Below are 19942 nucleotides of genomic sequence, written 5' to 3'. Positions count from 1 at the left end.
TCAGTCCTCAATACAAAGTAACAAATTAAAGATCTCTAAGACAAAACCAAAAGTTACATTTGTAATAAGTCATAGGGAAGGACCACATCCAACCCAAGCTCTTCACAGGAGATTTTTATCTGTGAAATGAAACATTGTTTTTGAGCCAGTGAAAGAGAAGAAGCAGAGAGCATATTTAGCACAGTAGCTTGTGGTTGCCTCTGTTTGCAGCTTACATCTGAGTTTGTACCTCTCTCAAGCAGATATTTGTTTACTTCTCTAAGTCTGTATTTTAAAACAAACTTCACAAATATATGCTTTTTCACAGTCTAGGCAGGCAGGATATTTTGATATTATGCCCAATAGCTTCAGGGAGATTTATTCACATGTTATTTTTGTGAATACTGAAAGCTTATATGAAAAATGCTTCTCTTAATGTTTACCTCATTGTTTTGTACTTCAAAGCATGTCTAACTGTTTCCAAACATCCTAGTGGGAACCGTCCAACTCCTCACATACTATGTTTTCTTTGCTTCATATTTTCTCATCAAAACACTGAACAAGTTCAGAGAGTCAGGAATCACCTGTTTCAGGGCCTGCCTCTGTTCTAGTCCTAATCTTGCCTTATTTTTATTTGGGTGACAACAGCAGGACATAACATCATGGGTATTTTAGAATTCCATAGTGGAACCTGGGACACAGGCTGTCAGCCCAGATGCTGGGATCTGGTTTTGTTTTATTTTTAAAACAAAGACTCATTCAGGCCTTATTGATTGAAATCTGCAACAAATTCTCAAGACTTCAGATGCTGTTTGTTGGCTAGCATCAAAATCAAAACCAGATCTATTCTGTAGTTAAGTTTTGCAGATTGCTGAACACTAAGGTGGACTTAACACGTTACATTGCCATGAACTACACATCTTGTATGCAAATTTAGACAGGAGAGCAGAAACAGCTCAATACCCCTCGTTTTGGGTTTTTTGTCTTCCAGTAAAACCAATTCCAATAGTACATCCCACCTGGAGCAGAATGACCAGTGTTCAGGGATAAGAACTCAGAGAAGCCTTTAAGGAAGCTGTCGGTACACAATATAGTAGACCAGGAGCAAGCAGGTAAGCAAAAGGTACCAGCCTGAAGCTATGCAGTTATCTGGGCCTTCCATGTAGCCTCTCTCAGCCATACCACACCTACTAAAGCAACTCCTCAGTTCATTTAGCCCCTAGTTCTATATTCTTGAGTCAGCAACAATATGAATAACAGAATGGCTTTCACAGTAACAACTAAGTTCAGAGACTGCTCTGAAGTATTACTGACCAGGGAACTGAAATACCTGTCTTTCTCTTGCCAGGATGCTGCAGTTTAGAATTACACAATGGTTTGGATTGTAAAAGACCTTTAAAGATCATCCAGTCCGATTCACTTGGCATGGCAGGGACATATTTCCCCAGACCAGGCTGCTCAAAGTCCCATCTAGCCTGGACTTCAACACTTCCTGATGGGGCATCCATAGCTTCTCTGGGCAACCTGTTCAAGTACAGGACCTTGGATTTGGAGTAGGCAACCAGTTTCACTGCACAGCTAATTGGCCCAGGCAGAGCAAATGCAAAAATACTAGCTACCATGAAACACCTCATAGGTATTTCTTTTACCTCTCTTGGGAACAACAGCTCTCTGGCTCAAGCAGCACACTGGTCCCCATCTGGCAAAGTCAGAATCCTGACGTGTCATTCAAAGAGAGTGATATTCAAGAATCATAGAACAGCCTGAGTTGGAAGGGACTTATGAAGTTCATTGGATCAAATCCTGACCCAGCATGAGACAACCCCAAGAATTCTCATGTGCCTGAGAACATTGTCCAACTTCTTGAACACAGGAAGATTGTGTCTTCTTGTCCACAGACTGAGCCATGATTACTGATCATGATACATGATGACTGACCAGAAAAAAGTTTTCAGACAGCCTGTAATCATCAACCAAAGAAGCTGCACATACAAGATATATGTGCAGTTAGGAAAAGACAAGTTCCAAGTAAACAGAAGGAGATATTCCTTGGATATGCAATGAATTTTCTTGCCAGGAGACATTCTTGACCATGCATTCAAAACTGACTGGACTGATTCATGGCCGAAAACATATATTGAGTACAAAACACACAGACTTCACCTCTGAGTCAAGAGCTCTGAATACCATGAACTGTTGGAGAATAGTGAAGCATTCAGAGAAAACCACACTAAGACTCCATTCCCTTATACTCTTGCCCTTGGGTCTATATTGACATACTGTCTCTAACAGCAACTTGGTTAAAAGAACCTTGGGCAGGGCGCAACATGGTTGGTTTTCTTTGTCAGGTTCAAGTGCCCTACATGAACTAGACAACCTCCAAAGATCCCTTCTGAACAGAATGATTTTGTGATGATGATCACATGCAGCAGACTAATCTCATCCACCAAACCCAGTGCATCTTTTATTCTGTTTTCCTACCCAGACACAAAGATCCAAATATATACATCTTCAGCCCATGTCCAATCATCATAGTCTCATCTCACTGCTTAGGTGTCTCAGCCTCACGGACTGAACATGGAGGGAATGCTGTCGCCAAAGCAATGAGCAATAACCAGGTACACAGTCAAAGCCATGTACAATTATTTGGGTCCAATACACTCCCATGGATCTTCCAATTAACATGAAAGCACACACTTTTAGCAAGATAGATAGGTCTTATCCCCCATACAGCTAAGAGTTTGCATTCCAGCTTTTCCTCGCAGTAGGCAAAATTGTTGTTGTCTGATATATTATTGCCATAAAACAGAATCATGAAGCATACACAAAGTTCAAGGCAGCTGAGTTAAAATTGCTGTTGGAACATCCACCTTTCCCTTTGGTGGATTTGACTATGTAGACTTCGAATGTATTCATGTGAGTTGTTTATTATTATTAATTATATTAATTCCACTGGAAAGTTAACTGAATTTAAGAGTCTAAGCCAGATGGAGGCAGCCACAGAGAGACAGTATCTGTCTGTATACTACCATTTGCATTATTGATTAGTGAGCAAAAGTTACAAATGAGAAAGCTGCAAGTCTGTAATTTGGAAACTCGCTGTGAGAGAGCTGTCAGTTTTTGCACAAGTAAACACTGAATTACCCTTCCCTTCCATGTTCAAATGCCTACTGATTTAGTGAAAAAGAGAGTGCTTTGAGGATAAAACTAATTTTTTTACCTAAGTGCATATATGTTAAGAACCAAGGAAATAGAAGTATGTGCAACGGAACTAAAATGTAAACCAGATTCTGTTATCACTGCACACCACTGATGCCTACATTCATGTGATGTACCCAGGATGCTCTGATATAAAAGTTCTACATATTGTCTCTATTCTTATCCCTCAGATACGATGCAGAAAGGCAGATGGACTAGGAGGATTACAGCTGGGACAGTCTAGCCCTCACTTAAAACCTGGGGCCCTGCAAGGATCCCAGTAGCCTCAGCTCCTTCCTTTCCTTCCTCTTCCAGCTCAGTCTCCACAATGTTCGGCACAGGCAGAAGAGGAATTGGTTTTAAATCAATGTCCCCTTCAGCAGGTGACAAAAGCCTTGGTTAAATTGTGGCAGGACTAGTGGCTACTTTGCACTGGCTTTTCCCACACAGACCTACAGGCTCTGTAGCTGTGGCATAAACATATTCTTTTGCAAACTTCTTCACATCTTGTTCCTCCCCTCTTGGAGACAGTCCAGTGCTCAAGAGATGAATACTGTCAGTGTGGATATGTACATGGACAGGTCTTGCTACTCCATTTATCTACCTATTTTCATACAGCCTGTAGCTGTGTATCCCATTTAGCATTACTTTCCATCTGCAATTGTTTGCAGTTTGAATACTTAAATTATTATTAAGCTGACACAAACAGATCGTCCCAAAAATTTGCTTTCCAGATTAGGCTAAAAAGCCTCTTTCAATCATTACAGACTTGTCTTAAACTAGAACAACAATTCTTTCCTTTATCACCAGCCACGGTGACTGTTTTCTCTCCAAATGGAGCTATTTCTAAAACATTTACAGGAAATTGTCATAGCTACAATTTAGTCAAATAATTGTTATTACTTAACTATAAGCTTCTTCACATTTTCAATACTCATACATTAGCTTCCTTGCACTGGTATCATCAGGAGTAATTTTAACTCCCAGTTGCAGGCCTTACCAGTATACTGAGGTACAGGCTCAATTTGTTGAAGAAAACAATCCTGCAGGTTCCCCACTTCGGCAAGGGTTCCTCCAGTTACCAGCTTCAGCTCATCTAGTGTATCCTGGGCTCACAAGAAAAACAGAGCTCATAATTCTGGTACAGCAATGGAAAAAGTATGAAGTATCAGACAAAATAATATTTTTTTTTTAAGAAAAGTAGTCCATTTCCTATGCATGCAGGGCTCCTACACTTTTCCCTTCAGGACTATCCATGACCATTTGAACTGTATAAAATCTCTAATATTTGCCTTGCAGATTTTCACATAGCTGTGGTTTTATTCCCAACTTTTCTTTACTGTTCCAATTTATATGATCTCACATACTAGGAAGTTCACATATTTCTGTATCTGTGGCATATGTTTGGGGTTTTTTTTGTAAGTGCATCCAAAGAAGTCTTTTTTCCTCTCCTCTCAAACAGATACATATATTCATGTCAGGAACGTGGGTACCTCACTCATTCTCCATAAAAACAATTTTCAAGCCTGTAATGAAACAAAGTAAGCAGGCAACCTTGGGGGCAGAGTGCCATTGCACCTCCTCATAAATATTTTTGATAAATGATGATGGAAGATTCTGTGGAAGACACTGTTTATTTTGGACTGCTTATAGGGAGATGACAAGAAGCTATGTCAACTCCTGGTTAGCAGACAAAAGAAGAAAAGCTATTGCAGTCAAACAGATGAGGGTTGCACGCTGGTACCACAAGAGTCTCCCCTTTCTTTTGCCTGTTTTGGTCTCTTGGCATATCATGAAGTGGAAAGCCACATACACAAACATTGCTCATAGAGAACAGCTATAAGAAGCCAGTGAAAAGCTGCCCTTACTGCATTAGCGAAGTCCTTGCAAAAAGTCCAGTCCCCAAAAAACACCTAGACTGAAGCAAAGGAGACACTAATTTTTTGGTTTTTTATTAAAAAAAAACTAAGATTTTTTTAAAAAACAAATAGCATGATTATTATAGGGTTAATGTAAGCTAAGATTTCACCTGCTCTATAGGGAACTTATATTTACATTTATTTCACAACTTAATACTAAAGTACTACTGTACAGAGCTTGGCTGCTGGAAGGGTTGAAGTTTGAATTCAGTGATCCAGAGGATCGCTTGTGATCCCTCTAAGTGCTGAGCCTGTTCCCACTTTCCACACTCACCTGTGGCTTGTCCTGGAGAGTGCGCAGCTCAACTGCCACCAGCTTGTGAGACAGCGCTGAAAATGGTTTTGGCAGGTCCTCAATGGCACCTACTTGCAGGCAGTCCAAATACAACTCTATTGTGCTCAATCCTTGCTGCAGACCACTCAGCCACAAGATGACAGCATGAGGTTTCCCATCAGCAAGCTGGGTGTTGCTAAAGATCACAGAATTCAGCCTTCCATCACTCTTCAGATAGCGCAGCACCGCTAGGACAAAATACAGAGAAGGACTATCAGAGGGTAGCACATAGCCCAAGGCTGATCAAGGAAGATCCTGTGGAAATCTGCCATTGCTCTGGTATTTTTCCACACGTCCGCCTTTGTAAATGCATCCCATATGCAGACATAATGGTAATAATAAATGGGACATTGACTCTCAGAGCAGCACTACCAGGAGGCTTACATGACTCCCTGTTTGTAAAGCTCTTCTGCCTGTGCTGAGTTTTCCTCTGCTTTGGCCAGGCCTCTCTAAATAGCTTAACCAAAGTCACTTTACAGGGCATAACGTGCTAAAATGCAAGTGGTAAAGTTACAGAGTTTAGCAGGCAGCCTGCAGTCAGCACTTTGGTATGTACATATCTGATATACCTAGAAATACTCTGTAGCAGAAATGTACAACTAGAAAAATCAATTTCAGTGATGCATACCGCATACAGTGAAGCCATCTATGAGGATACCCAAATGCATAGTTAAAAACCAAAGGACACATGTTTCCAAGCCAATAACCTGCACTTCTCTGTAACAAATACTCAGTCAAACCAAAATATAATGCAGAAAAGGCATATTCCACTACTAGCAATGACTAAGCCTCCTCTCAACTCTTTTTAAAAGCATTAGTGACTGATCTACCTGATAAAAACTTTCATTTTATTAAGTAAAATGCACCATCAAAAAAACATGACAGCAGACAAATAAATACTCTTACAAGAAATATTTGCTGAATAATATTGAAAAAAAAAAGTCTCTTTCCTAAGGAAATTGGATCAGTAAGCCAGGATCTGTGAGCCAGATCTCTAAGATCAGCTAGCTAGTTCTCTCCACAAAATCTCTCCCTGGCTCTCCAACTGTACATCTGCAGAAGCAATGAGCTGAATGCATGTGGACAGTGTATCACTACCCTACACTATCAGATAGATCTTGTTTCAAAGATCCCACTGATCACCAGCCGACAGTCCCTTATTTCCTGATCGGAACAGTTATGCACATGAGGAATCAACCTGCACAGACACCATGCATGCTGGCTCTTGCAAAACTCTGAAATTCACAGAAGGCTGCTACAGTTGCATTAAGAGCTCACCAATGGTCTGACACTAAGTCAACTAAATACTGTGAATATGGTGGAGGTAAAAGCTCTTACTAACTTTGGAGCTAACAACACCTGCTCACTGAAACCATTCAATTTCTGTCCAATTCACAAACTACCTTCCCATATTTCCACTACTAATATAATTGCTTTGATGCTATGATACCTGTTTGTGGGTGACCTCCCAAGTTACTGCACACACACTCCCTAAAACTTTTCTAATTCCTCAGTCTAATGATTAAAAAATCTCCAGATTTATGCCAGCGTGAATGGGGCAAAGTATGTCTCTATCTTTGAAGTCAACAGTAGTGCTAGAGCCTCAACAGCTGTGATCAATATCAGGAATGTTTTCACTGCTGTCTATGTCGAAACACTGCCAGAGCTGAGATTTCCGGAAAGGTGCATGAGGTCACCAGTAACTCGCTAAAAGGTAGCATTTCTTGGCAAACACAAAGATCTGGCAAGATAGAGTACATTGCAGGCATTTTATTTTTGTGAATATTATGCATGCCTGGTGATATAAAAGCCAGGTCTTTGGATCTGGGCCCTGCATTCAGAGTGACCAAACACAACAGTAGCCTAGAGAAAGAAAGAGGAGATGCAGGCAGGGCCCAGAACACATCCTGCCAGAATAGTTTCAGGACAAGGTGGAATCAGGCTTGGAAGGAGGATCAAGTATTCTTTCCTCAGCCAAAGACAAATATTTATCTGGTAAATTAGAGTAGGCTTTTAAAGAGAGATTTTCTTGGATCACAGCCTCCACCTCTGTAAGATTTAACTCATCCAAGCCCCTGCAGTACATTTTCTGCTTGAATATTTTACAGATATTCATGAGAGTGTCACCTGTACTGCTTAAGAAACAGATTTTTGATTAAAATAGGAGCTGCTTCACAGAATTTTTAAATTACAACTCTTCTATACACTAACTGCTGTTTGCTCCTTAAAGGAATAATTTTAAAAGGATAAAAAAATTCATGTATGCTATCTGCCTCTGAAAAGCACAATTGTCTACCATAAGTTTAGCTGTCAACTCAGTAATTCAGACCTGTGCTTTTAAAAACATTTAGGTGTTATAAACATGCTACTATCAGTTATATCACAATAACACCAGAACATGGTTTTATTGTATACTTTTAAAGTATAACTAAGTATGACATACTTTTAAAGTATAACTAAGGCCTGCTTTGAGCACCTTAGATCAAATTTGGGTGCATAACTGGAAATACCATACAGAGAAAGTACTATCTATTCTTCAAAACCATAGATATTTAGACTTTGCATTTTGCTGAGATGCCAGCATTGGCTCACCACTTAAGTGATGACGTTCAGTCTTGAGAGGATCACAAACATCTCACACACTCCATACTTTCAGCTCACATGACAATCTCCTGGATGCAGTTTAACTTACTGTATGAAGCAGCCATATGGGATCCCTAACACTTCCAGAGAAATCACACATGAAAACACTGCCTACTACTTGCTCACTGCTACATGCCTTGAACAAGGTGCTCTAAAGCAATAAGAAAGCAAAGAGATCCAATGAGCAGTTTTGCTGCAAAAAACCTCCCTCTGTTTGGTCAATCCTTTTCATCAGTCAGGTTACAGATGTCCCCCATCTACTCAACACTGGTCACTGACGGGACAACTTGCTTCATGTTGCCTATTTATATGCCACTGTTGTGTTTGTCCTGTCCACAGATGCTTCTCAAACACCAACCTACTGAGGACAAAACTGAAAGGAACCATGTAACCTTCCACAAGAAACACTTTATCAGACTTAGGAGATTATCAGTAACTATGAGACATGCAGGTATTTTTGAAAATCAAGAGTTCCATATGTTCAAACCTCTATGTATATAGACACATTTGTGTGTACACATATGTGTTACTAGATATATATGTAAAACATTTGCACACTAATTGTGCGTGTGTGAGAGGGAGAGAGGGAGTATGAATCATCTATCGTTTATGTAGCAATTAAGTAACTCAGTGTCAGGAATTGTATAATACTTACCAATAAGGCTATGTGACCACATATCCAATACGTACATAGCTTATTCCCTTACCTCAGAAGGATTTTGGCAGACCTGATAAAACTACCAATGTTTTATCTAACACATTCCCCAACGATGTATAACAAAAATGTGTGTTTTTCTTCTTTTGCAGCATATCGAATAATTTCCCTGTGTATAAACTGAAATTCCTCAGTATATTTGATTCAGCTAATTACTCAGTAGCAAATTACTATGGTAGTGGTGAAGTCAATGCAGCAACAACACACATAATTCAACAACCTTTCACTGAATCTTAAAATTGTAGTATATCCAAGATCTGGTTTAGAAATCAATTAAACTCTCTATTTCTAAAACTGCTGCTGTTCCTACACTGATTAATTAACTCCAAGAAATAAAGAACAAACACTTTATTTCCCCCATCACATCCTGTAAGGGCTGGGAATACTTGTCTTGCATGGTCACATTTAATCTCCAGGGTCATCGGAACAAGAACCTGTCTTTCATATGCATGAGGCAGCATGTGCGTGTGTCCCTCACATTCCTGAGTAATAAGAACCAGCGATTGTCCCTAGGGGAAAAAGAAAAAAAGAAAAAGAAAAGAAAAAAAAAAGGACCAAACCAAACCGACCCCTTTCACCATTCTTCATGGTTTTTTCCTCCTTTCTCAGCTTTGCTCAGATTAAGCACCACAGCTGAGTTGAGACACCAGCTGATTGTCAGGTCAGCTCCCCCTGGCCAAGACATTCAACATCAACAACAGCATCAAGGAGAAGAAGGAAAGAGATGAAGGAGTGAGAGGGGATGTGAAAGGTGACAGCATGCAGCAAGAATGACTCAAGCACAAAAGTTAATCACAGTTGTCAACATTCATCTGTCACACACCAGTAACTACAAATGCAACACTAGTTCTACCATACATATTCCAAGCAACTCACCTTTACTCATCCTTCCCATTACAGTAAATTCAAAATACTTGCTATTGTCAGCTGATGAATATAGGCCAAAAACAGTGGCTGTGCTCTTTGGCTGTAGTTTGAATGTTGAGAGCAAGTACACTTCATTTAGCATAGGATCCCCAAATGCCTGTTGCAAGACGTTCAGTACCACTCGCTTGTTGGAATAAGGAAGAAGATCAAAAACTGGAAAAACAAAAGCAAATTTCAAAAGCAATTTAAATATAAGAATGACCAAAGAAGAAAGTGATTTGAAGCCACATCTTGGACACGGTACACTCTTCATATGGAAACTCTGACCTACATTAAATAAAATTTTTTAAAAAAATTATCAATATGATGATCATCTGTAAAGATCGTGAAGTTCAAACCCCTGGCACTGGAAGTGATATCTTAAGCAACTTGATCTGCTGAAACATGTCCCCACACATGCAGAAAGTTTGGACTAGATGGTGCTTGCCAGCTAAAACTATTCTATCAAAATATCTAGAATTTGTTGCAACTGACACTATTGTAGCAACTTTTATTTTTCAAATGTATTATTGAGAAGTTGCTAACATAGAAATATCTAGTCTTCAAATTGAGATACTCAAATATTTTCAAGTAATTTCTAAGTTCTTCTCTTCTGAGTATTCACCTCAACAGAAAGCTTTTTAACCTATTTCTGCTTTCATAAACTCAGATGTTTGTGTTCACGTATCAATTAGATAAGGATTCAGCATTAAAATTTTCAGACAGATTTCTTCAGTGCTGATCCTTTTATAGAATTTGCAGGTCACCAATTAAAATGCCAGACAGCCAGGTAAACAATATGATGTTCACAACCTTCTTCTCACTTCACTGACTTTTCAGAATATATCTTATATAAATAAGACTCATCTTTCCCTTCTGGCACAGAAAACAAAGAAATACAGGCCTGACAAAAAAACCCCAAAACAACAAACCCTGAAGGCATAGTGAAAGCTGTTTCAAATTTTTATTTTACTTTTTCCACAATGCATCAGCAGTGTCTACAATTTTATGCATACGTATGTCAGTTACGTCCCTTACGGCACTGAAACAACAAACTGGGGTTTTCCTCAATTTTCCTAAGTCCATGATGTCTCCAAACTCAACAAACTTTTCTGTTAGGTTCCTTGATTATCTCCTGTTTCAACCTGCAGCAATTAAAGAATTATATATATCATACCCTGGCAATAAAGTCTGATAAATTATTATGCACAAATGTTATTTAAACATAAGGGCATACTGAGCTATTGTATATGACTGCACTTCATTGGCCTACCATAGCTGGGCCGTATTTTTCTCCCACACCAGAACAAGCAGAGCTGTCACCAGAGAAGAGCCGTAACACCTGGAAGATGGCAAAGGCCCATGACAGCACATTGTGCCTTTGCTTGATTCAAGCCCATGGTTGTACTAATAAATTTACTTTCTCAGGCTGAAAAAACACTAGACTTTTGCAGATGAGCCTTGTCAGCACAACCCTAAAGCTGTTGTTTTCTACTAAGGTGATCAGGCCATCCTACTGTTCCAGTGTTTCCAAACGCTACACACAGAAAAAACCTGAAGAGCACTTGAAAGACAATCACGTGGGCACACAGACCTTTCCACAGACATGAGGGAAACCCTGTTCCCTTATACTAGACTGTGGGTTCATGCTGCTCACATCACTCATTCTGAAGTATCCATTCATCTAAATGCTAATGCAGTTTCTAAAAAAGAGAAAAAAAATGAAGACCTTTTTCCCTTCGCTTCATGAGGTCCTTGAAATCATCACTGAAGGCTGCACTTGTATGGGGTCCAAGGATCTCACAACTCTACTGAGAATTTTCAGGACACAATACTAAAATATCTGGCCCTTGATTTGCCTGCACTAGTAGTATGGTTGTCAAACAACGAAAAAACATATATCTAAGATGAACCTGAAGACAAGAAAAGAGAAGAAGACTTCTCTCTTATTGAGTTCTGATTTACAGCATCCCAGGACAACCACTGCTCCCACTGAAACCGGTGACACGGGCAGCAGAAGCAAAAGGCTGGGTATTTAATCATGTTTAGTGCAGAGGGAGCAAAGCAATTGCCCACATGAGAGATTCAAATGCAACTCACTACTCTGTACAACAGCATTTTACAAGTAATAGCCATTCATAAAATATAACTGTGTTTCTTCAGCCAGAGCAATGCAATACAATATCAAAGACTTTGAGAGCACAGTATATAGCTATACATTTTGTTCAGTACTTCTGGACCTATTGACTAAATTTATATCAATTCCTGTGATACTAATAAATCTATGCTAGAGTCACTTAAAAATATTGCAAAAGTAATCACTAAACACAGTGAAATATCTGTCTAACCTTGCAGAAAACATTTACTGAAATTTTTGACACATGCATATTTAAAGGAATACCCAAATTAGTTTGGCAGTTGTGTTCCGCAAAGCACAGTGCCTCAGCAGGATCCTTTAGCACCACGTTATCAAACCCTTTCCTGGGATATGTTCACTGCCCAGCATGTGGATGCACTATGTGACCAGATCCATCCTTAAGCACAGCTTACACACATGTGAGCAAATATAGTTAGTGGAAGAACAAGGGAGTTACAAAAATTAATTTCATGTCCTTAGCAGAGCTGGCAGAGAGACACAACTCTTAGAGATACAAAGACAATTACTTGTTTGGAAGGAATAGGGGGAAAATGATCCATAAGAATTTCACATTTCTTTTTTTGAAGAACCTCATCTCTGTTCCTCTCCCTAAAAATGCAGACTTGAAAGCAAATGTATAGAATAGGATTGCTAAAGCTGAAAGGCACAAGCAGCTGGTTTCAATCCATGCAATAAGAGTGATGACTCCGAAATGCCTTCATGCCTTTGAGCACAACTGCGCATACCCACCAGGCTAAACTGAGCCTGCTTGTGAGACAGAGCAGGAATTCTCTCCTCTACCTTCCTTCTGTGGTTTTTAGAAGAGATCTGCTCACCCCCTGAAGAAAATGCTAACAAGGGATGAACCACATGGTGAGACAGTGGCAAACCACACTTTGGAAATCTGCCCAAAACCATCAAGGCTAGCTCTTTAGATGAGAGCTAGAAGACATGATGGGAAGTGTTAGGATGAGGAGGCATGGAGAATTGAAATTAGTGACACAGGAGAGCATGGAACTCAAAACATCCTTTCTTTGCCTTAAATGTTGCAATGTCAAACCAGCTTTTTAAGAGCATCCAAGTTTGTTCTCTGGTCACACTTTATCATTCACGTAGATGTAAACACTGCTCCACTGCTGCACAACACTTTTCAAGGTAATTACTGATGATTTAGACAGCTGGAGTGAAATCCTAATCCCCACCACAACAATTTCCCACTGACCCCAAGAGGCTGAAAGCATCAATTTTTAAGAGCGTAGTTTTTCGGTGGCCATTGTCCCTGAGAAGTTAGAAATGCATCTTGTTTTTTTAAAAAAGGCAATATGCAACTTGTCATTACAACGATTTTCTGAAATGTTTTTGCATCATAAAGGTCTTCAGCAAAGGCTTTTGGAAATGCAGCTGTATTGCTGTGATTGGCTGTCTTATAGATCTGTTTAAGTAATAACCAATTCAATTGTCAAATATCGTTTTGTAAGGCAATGGAGGGGGTTAAAAATGCAGCGAAAACCACACACAGCTTTAAGGCTCCTGCAGTGGCATGAAGTTACACTAACTGCTGCACTCGGCAGCCAAGCTGGCTCCAGTCACAAGCTGATACCGCAGAGCGATACCACCCACTTTACTCAAGCTCTAAAATACAGCGGCTCCTAACTTACTACGTGCATAGTATCGCCACAGCAATGCTGGGTTTAGAAGTACGAGTTTTCCTATGCACCTTACTCTGTAGTAGAGTTTTCCCAAAGAGTTTTCATGGCTTATAAATTCACTTCAAATTTAGGAGCACTTGCAACCGAGAAAGGGCTATTCAGATGCTCCACGTACCTACCAGCCTACCTAGAAAAACACTTTTTGCAGGCTGCATGGGGGCGGCTTGACAGAGCGGCTACACCGCGACCTCCGGTCCCCATGGCCAGTCCGACGGGACACAGCCGGCAGGGGGACGCCGGGGCAGCGCGGCGGCGGGGCGGCTCTGCGAGCGCGCTCTGCGCCCCGACGGGCAGCGGCGGCTCCCGCTGCCCGCGACGGCTCCTGCTTCCCTGGCACCTGCAGAGGTGTTCCTGCTCGCTGCCAGGATGGGCTCCCGACAGAGGGCAGGGGACGGGACGCTGCAAGCCCAGAGCCTTCTCCATGGAAGCGGGGAAAGGAAAAAGCGCTCCATGGAGGGCGCGGGCCCTTACCTCGGGGGGCGGGCGCGGCGGCGCGGCCCGGGCACAGCTGCAGGGCGAGCGGCAGCAGCAGCAGCGCGGCGCCGCGCTCGCACCCCATGGCGGCCGCGGGCCGGGCAGGGCGGCAAGGGACGGCCGCCGCTCCACGCCGGGCGCCGCTGTTTAACGGGGGCGGCCCCGGGGCCGGGCACGGCTGGCGGCAGGCGGCGGGCCATTGGCCGGGACTCCCTCCCGAAGGCGGGCGGGGGCCGTGGTGGGGGCCGTGGCGGGGGACAGCCAAGTGCCGGCGTGGACCAGGAGGGAGCGCGCCGTCGGGACCCGAGCTGGGAACGACTGGCACCGGTGGAGCTGGGGGAGTCGGACAGAACCGGAGGTCCTGGCGACGCCTGCCAGAATCAACACCTGTGGGGACCCTGGCTGGAGTCTGCCCTGTGAGGAGCCCAGGAAACTGAAATGTGTGTAATGGCTTTGAATTCATAGTATCACAGAATTGTTTAGGTAGGAAAAGACCTTTAAGATCATGGGGTTCAACTGTTAATTAGAAGCTATGCTTACTACCAGTCACAAGAAGATGGTCTCAAAAGTGAACTGGATGTTCTTTAAGAGCCAAGTAAGAGTTCTGTAAGTTTAGGAGGGACAGCAAGTCCAGTGCTGTTGCAAACAGTCCTTCAGAGAAACACCAGCTTGGTGAGGCATGTAGAAGAGTGTCAGAAGCATGAAGATAATGCAGCCTCGTTCACCCAGTCCTGCTGACTGTAGGATGTTTAACTTCGAGGTTGGCACCATTTTACTTTAAAAATTCCTCTTACTTCCCTATGTTTAGCAGATGGTGACCACAAATTTCTGTTTGTCTTCTAACAGTAATACAGCCGTCATCTTCACAATGCACAAGTTTCTCTGCCTGCTCTGCAATCACATTTCGAGTATCAGCTGTAAGGGTTTCACATATATTAGAGCAGATTCTCTCTCATGTATATCCCAAGTCAAAACAAATGGGGATGCTCTGGTGTGTAGACTTGGTCTTGGTATGAATTTAATTACTCCACTTTTCCTAACTGAAGAGTGTCACTAAAAGGGGTCATGCAGATTGCAGGCTGGGGCAAATTTGGTTTCTAAAAGACTGAGTGGCAAAGTGAGGAACATATTATCTGCTCCTTTATTTCATTTAAAGACCTCAGAAGCATTGGGAGTGCTCAAACTGACCAGACTGAGACTATGGAAAAAAGCTGTTTGTCTTAATAAACTCCCAACATCAGTAAGTTAGCGAAAGTCAATTAAAGAAAACCCCTTCTTCTTTCAATTACAATAATTTTAAGCATCGTGTGTTCCCTTAGGATATCCCATTGTTTGTCCTCTACTTCAGAAAATTCTAGCCTCTGCACTGCTGTTAAGAAAGCACAGCAGAAAGGGAGCAAGTGAGAAACCCAAGCACATAGTGGGTTTTGCATCCTGCTGCACAGCCCTCTTCATTCTGAACCTCTGTGTATGCATCAGCTCTGCTGATGAACCTGTCACATCAGAAACCCAGGAAGCCCTGCTTGGCCCCATCGCAGCTTGCTATCCACAGTCATTTGGAAAAGTTGGAGCTGTCGGATATTATTTACATCATAAAAAGTAGGGCAACAATAGAAGGGAAAGTTTATGTTAAGTGAGGAAAGTAGTGTTGATTAATGTTCAGTCACATCAGGCCTGGTGCATACATCTAACGAGCACCACAGAGAACAGCCCTTGGGGGGCTCATTGTGTCCGAGGCAAGACACAGCACGCTGCAGGGCGGGAGCTGCGAGCGCTGCAAAGGGGCTGCCTCAGCAGCTCGGCACTGTGCAGAGCACAGCTGTGGGCTGCTCTCCAATGCAGGCCCAGCGAGATTTTCAGATACTTTCAGCCAGATACTTTATTCACTTGCCCTCCCCACATGACATATACCCTGTAACACACCCTTTACTTCTTAGCTTATTCATGTTAGCAGTGTTGACCTGCTCCTTGAGTTGCCCATTTCTTCCTCTGCTCATTTGCCAGGCAGAAGGGTGCTCTGCTGTACCCGCAGTGTCACAGCACTATGCTATTCCTCCTCGGCACCCCACTGCTCTTCTAGATATGTCTCCTTACAACAAGAAATATGTCAGCTTCACTCCCACATCCTTGTCCATGCAGTGGAAGTGACAGGATGATGTAGTAGTGTCAATGGGCTGGCCAAGAGCTACACAGGGAAGTGAGAAAAACAGCATCAGGTGCAGAATGCTGTGCAGCAGGGAGAAAGAGGGAGGCTAAAGGGGGTAGAGCAAGAGCCAAGGACATGTAACAAGAAAAAGAGGGACTTCGAGTGCTACAAGCTCCTTAAAAAGAAGTCTTGGTTCAGAATTTGTCCTCAGCCTAAAGGATTGAGACAATAATGACACTGCAGAGGCTAATACATGGATCTAGAGCAACTCTGATGATGTTCTACTGTTTATTAAGGAAAAGCCTTGATTCAATGAAGGCATTTTTTGCAAACATATACTTAAGTGCATTACAGGAAAACACTATGAAGGTCTGTAAAATCATTACAGTTCTGGACAAAAAAAGGTGGGGGAGAAAAGGATAGTAAAAGTTTGATTTCACCTAAGGGGAACATCATCAGTAATTTGCAGGCATTTATTATGTACTTTGTGTTGTTTCAGTTTATTTGAGTTTATCAAAACATATGAAATGTTTTCTTGAAAGATTTCCTTATCTGACAAAAGTATTTATTAAGTAATTATAATTTGCCATTCCTCCCTTCTGATTTAACTACAGAGGACTCTCTTGCACTGGTGCTGAGCAGTCCTCCAGGAGGAGGATTTTGTTTGTAGTATTATATATTCATCAGTGTTAGATTTGCAAGGGCCATATTCTGTTCTTGATCTGTATCTGCTTATTCTTTGTGCTTCCTCACAAAGAATGCACATGAAAGCAATGTTTGGCAGACCATGCAGCGGGATACAATATGACAGAAGGGAACTTGTTCACAATGCACATAAAAAGAAGCTTAAGTCCATGTTTTGATGAACTTAGTACATAAAAGGTCACTGAAATTTTTCCAGTTTTCATTCCTGTGATGAGTTTTATTGTTGGAATATGTTACGAACTGAAGGGGATTTTGTGCTCAAGCACAACCTTCTTTAAAGGATTTCACAAAATAGAATGTTTATTTTCAGTCTAGAAGGGGCTATTTGATCTTCTAATCAACTTTTTCCATGAAAACAATGGAATACTAGCAATTGCCTTTTCACTCTTGTGCATTCTCTGAAGTATAAACTTCAGTTTAAATTACTGGAGGTCAAATAAGAATCAAGAAACAAAACATGATTAATGAACTGTGTTTCCAAGAAACTTTCATAATGTCAGTCACATTTTGTAAAGAAGTCATAAGCATGTGACAGTAATTTTTAACATAGAATCTGCAAGAAAACCTCAATCATTATAATATTTGACCTGATTATGTAAATCAGTGAGATTTTAAGTGCACAGAATACAGAGAAGCTGCAAACATTACAAATGTTACTTTACAGAAGTGTCTGTGGCTTGTTCAATTTCAAAATAATAGAGTAAGGGAAAAGAATCCCTGCTACTTAATTCACCTTTCATGTTTTGTTCCTAACATGCATCAGCAGACTCAATGTTTTTATGGAATTATATGGATGATTAAAAATCAGGATTCATGGGCAATTAAGACATAGAAATCTTAATGCAAGTGAAATATCAGCTCTAAACTACATCCTTCCATATCTATGTCAATACTCTTGGTTTTGACACTGCTTCATTTAAAAAAAAATTGGTTGGTTTCGAGGGTTTCAAGTTTCAAAGACAGGTCTTAAAAGAATTTTTGCTTTTCCGAAACACAAATTGAAGCTCCACTTTTTCAAGTCAAGTCATATATCCATCTTCAGTGCACCTACTTCCTTTTCATTTACTCTGATAGGAATTCCACTCAGGCAATGAAGAGGAAAAAGTTCCTGACATGGGGGAGGGAAGTTAGAGATTGCCTCTCTTTTCATCTTTGCTCCAGACTCCACAACAACACAGAGATAAACTGGGCTGAAGGCAATGCAAAGCTTATGTCCCTATTTACGTCCTAAACCTTCTTGCAGCCTGCCTTAAGAAAAGCCATATGATGGCTCATAGAAAGGTTAGGATTTTCATTAAAAAAGACCTCTAAGTTCATCAAGTCTAACCATTGAGTCAGCAGCACCACCACCATATTCACCACTAAAAAATGTCCTCGACATTTCCAGGAATGGTGTCTCCAACCACTTTCCTGGGCACCCAGTTCCAATGCTTGACAACTCAGTGAAGAAATTTATCATATCTAATCCAAATCTTGCCTAGTGTAACTTGAGGCATTTCCTCTTGTTTTGTCACTTGTTACTTTGAAGAAGAGACAGACCCTCACCTGGCTAAACCCTCCTTTCAAGTAGTTATAGAGTGATAAGGTCTCCCCTGAGCCTCATTTTCTGCCAGCTAGACACCCCCAGCTCCCTCAGCTGCCTCTCATAGGACTTGTCCTCCAGACTCTTCTCTGGATGTGCTCCAGTACCAGAACGACCTTCCTGCAGTGAAGAGCCCAAAACAGGACACAGGATTTGAGGTGTGGCCTCACCAGTGCCCAGTACAGGGGGACAATCACTGCCCTGGTCCTGCTGGCCACACCACTGCCGATCCAGGCCATGATGCCATTGGCCTTCTTGGCCACCTGGGCACACCCTGGCTCATGTTCAGCTGCTGTCACCAGCACCCCCAGGTCCTTTTCCTGTGGGCAGCTTTCCAGCCACTCTGCCCCAGCCTGTGGCACTGCCTGGGGTTGTTGTGACCCAAGGGCAGGACCTGGCCCTGGGTCTTGTTAAACCTCACACCATTAGCCTCAGCCCATGGTCCAGCCTGTCCAGATTCCTCTGCAGAGCCTTCCTGTCCTCCAGCAGATCAACACTCCCACCCAGCCTGGTGTCACCTGCAAACTGACTGATGGCACACTCAATCCTCTTGTCCAGGTCATCGATGAAGATACTAAATAGGGCTGGTGTCAGTATTGAGCCCTAACTCTATTTCTCTAACTCCTTAGAGAAATAGATCTTTGGGATCACAGCTGTTAGGATCCACCATACTCTTTCAGAGCTTTGCATCTCAGTGAGGCAATCAGAGTGAACATATGACAGCAAAGTATCTGGACAGACTGAGTAGAAGTTAGCTGGTGCCTTAGGGAGGAAAAGACATTAAAAAATGTCCTTAAGAATATGTATCTTAAATAAGCCCTCACAGGGAAAAATGTAATGTAGCCATTAAAAAAAAAAAGCTTCTGTCAACATTGCCAGTGGTATTTTTTTCTGAAGAAAAAAGTGGGTATGTATTTGTTCTCCCAGGTTCCTCGTAAAAGGGAGCAGAATGATCTCAGATCTGTGGCACAAGTCTTCATCATGATACTTTCTTCCACAAATTTCAGGTGAATCTGAAATCGTGGGTCTGGCAGGGGGAAAGGAGAAATGAAGCTTTACCCTTACTCTCCTCCTATTCTCTTTATGCACAGAAGACCTGAATAAGGGTGGTCAGTCCAGAGGTTTTTTTTAGTCAGTGTGTGGTATTTTTTCCTTTCGTGGGAAGGATGGAAACTTAGTGTTTAGACGTGCTGTGGCACGTCTGCACAAGGTCTGGAACAAACAGCTGACAACTTGATGTCTTTAAAGGTCTGCAGTTAAAACCACACTGAATGAGTTATCATTATAACCTGGTCAAAACTGGTAACCTATGATCTGATCTCCTTGTTTTTAGAACCAAATTGCTGATGATGGCTCTCCACAGTTGATTGAGAGCCACAATTTTTTTTTGCTTGCATGAAAAGTTACAATTCTGTGTGCAGTGTCAGGGCCAGAGGGTGAGGGTTCGCTCAAGACAGTACCAAAAGTGTTTCATGAGGACTACGGCTGGGGCATT

The 19942-nt window shown here is 41.8% G+C and overlaps 1 protein-coding gene across 2 annotated transcripts in view; it reads right to left on the bottom strand.

The window, feature by feature from the left end:
* THBS4 (thrombospondin 4) overlaps positions 1-14142 on the bottom strand; it is a 40102-nt gene extending 25960 nt beyond the window's left edge. For both annotated transcript variants that reach the window (XM_085042722.1, XM_085042723.1), the window contains exons 1-4: positions 14012-14142; positions 9665-9868; positions 5371-5618; positions 4178-4283 (exon numbers count right to left, since the gene is read on the bottom strand). In XM_085042722.1, coding sequence (XP_084898848.1) covers positions 4178-4283; positions 5371-5618; positions 9665-9868; positions 14012-14099 — 646 coding nt within the window. In that variant the 5' untranslated portion in view covers positions 14100-14142. The remainder of the gene's footprint in view (positions 1-4177; positions 4284-5370; positions 5619-9664; positions 9869-14011) is intronic.
* Between the last annotated feature and the right edge of the window lie 5800 nt (positions 14143-19942).

Source organism: Lichenostomus cassidix, chromosome Z (genome assembly GCF_008360975.1).
Source record: "Lichenostomus cassidix isolate B80296 chromosome Z, HeHo_3.0, whole genome shotgun sequence".
Lineage (NCBI taxonomy): Eukaryota > Metazoa > Chordata > Aves > Passeriformes > Meliphagidae > Lichenostomus > Lichenostomus cassidix.
This window is presented reverse-complemented; position numbering and strand designations above follow the sequence as displayed.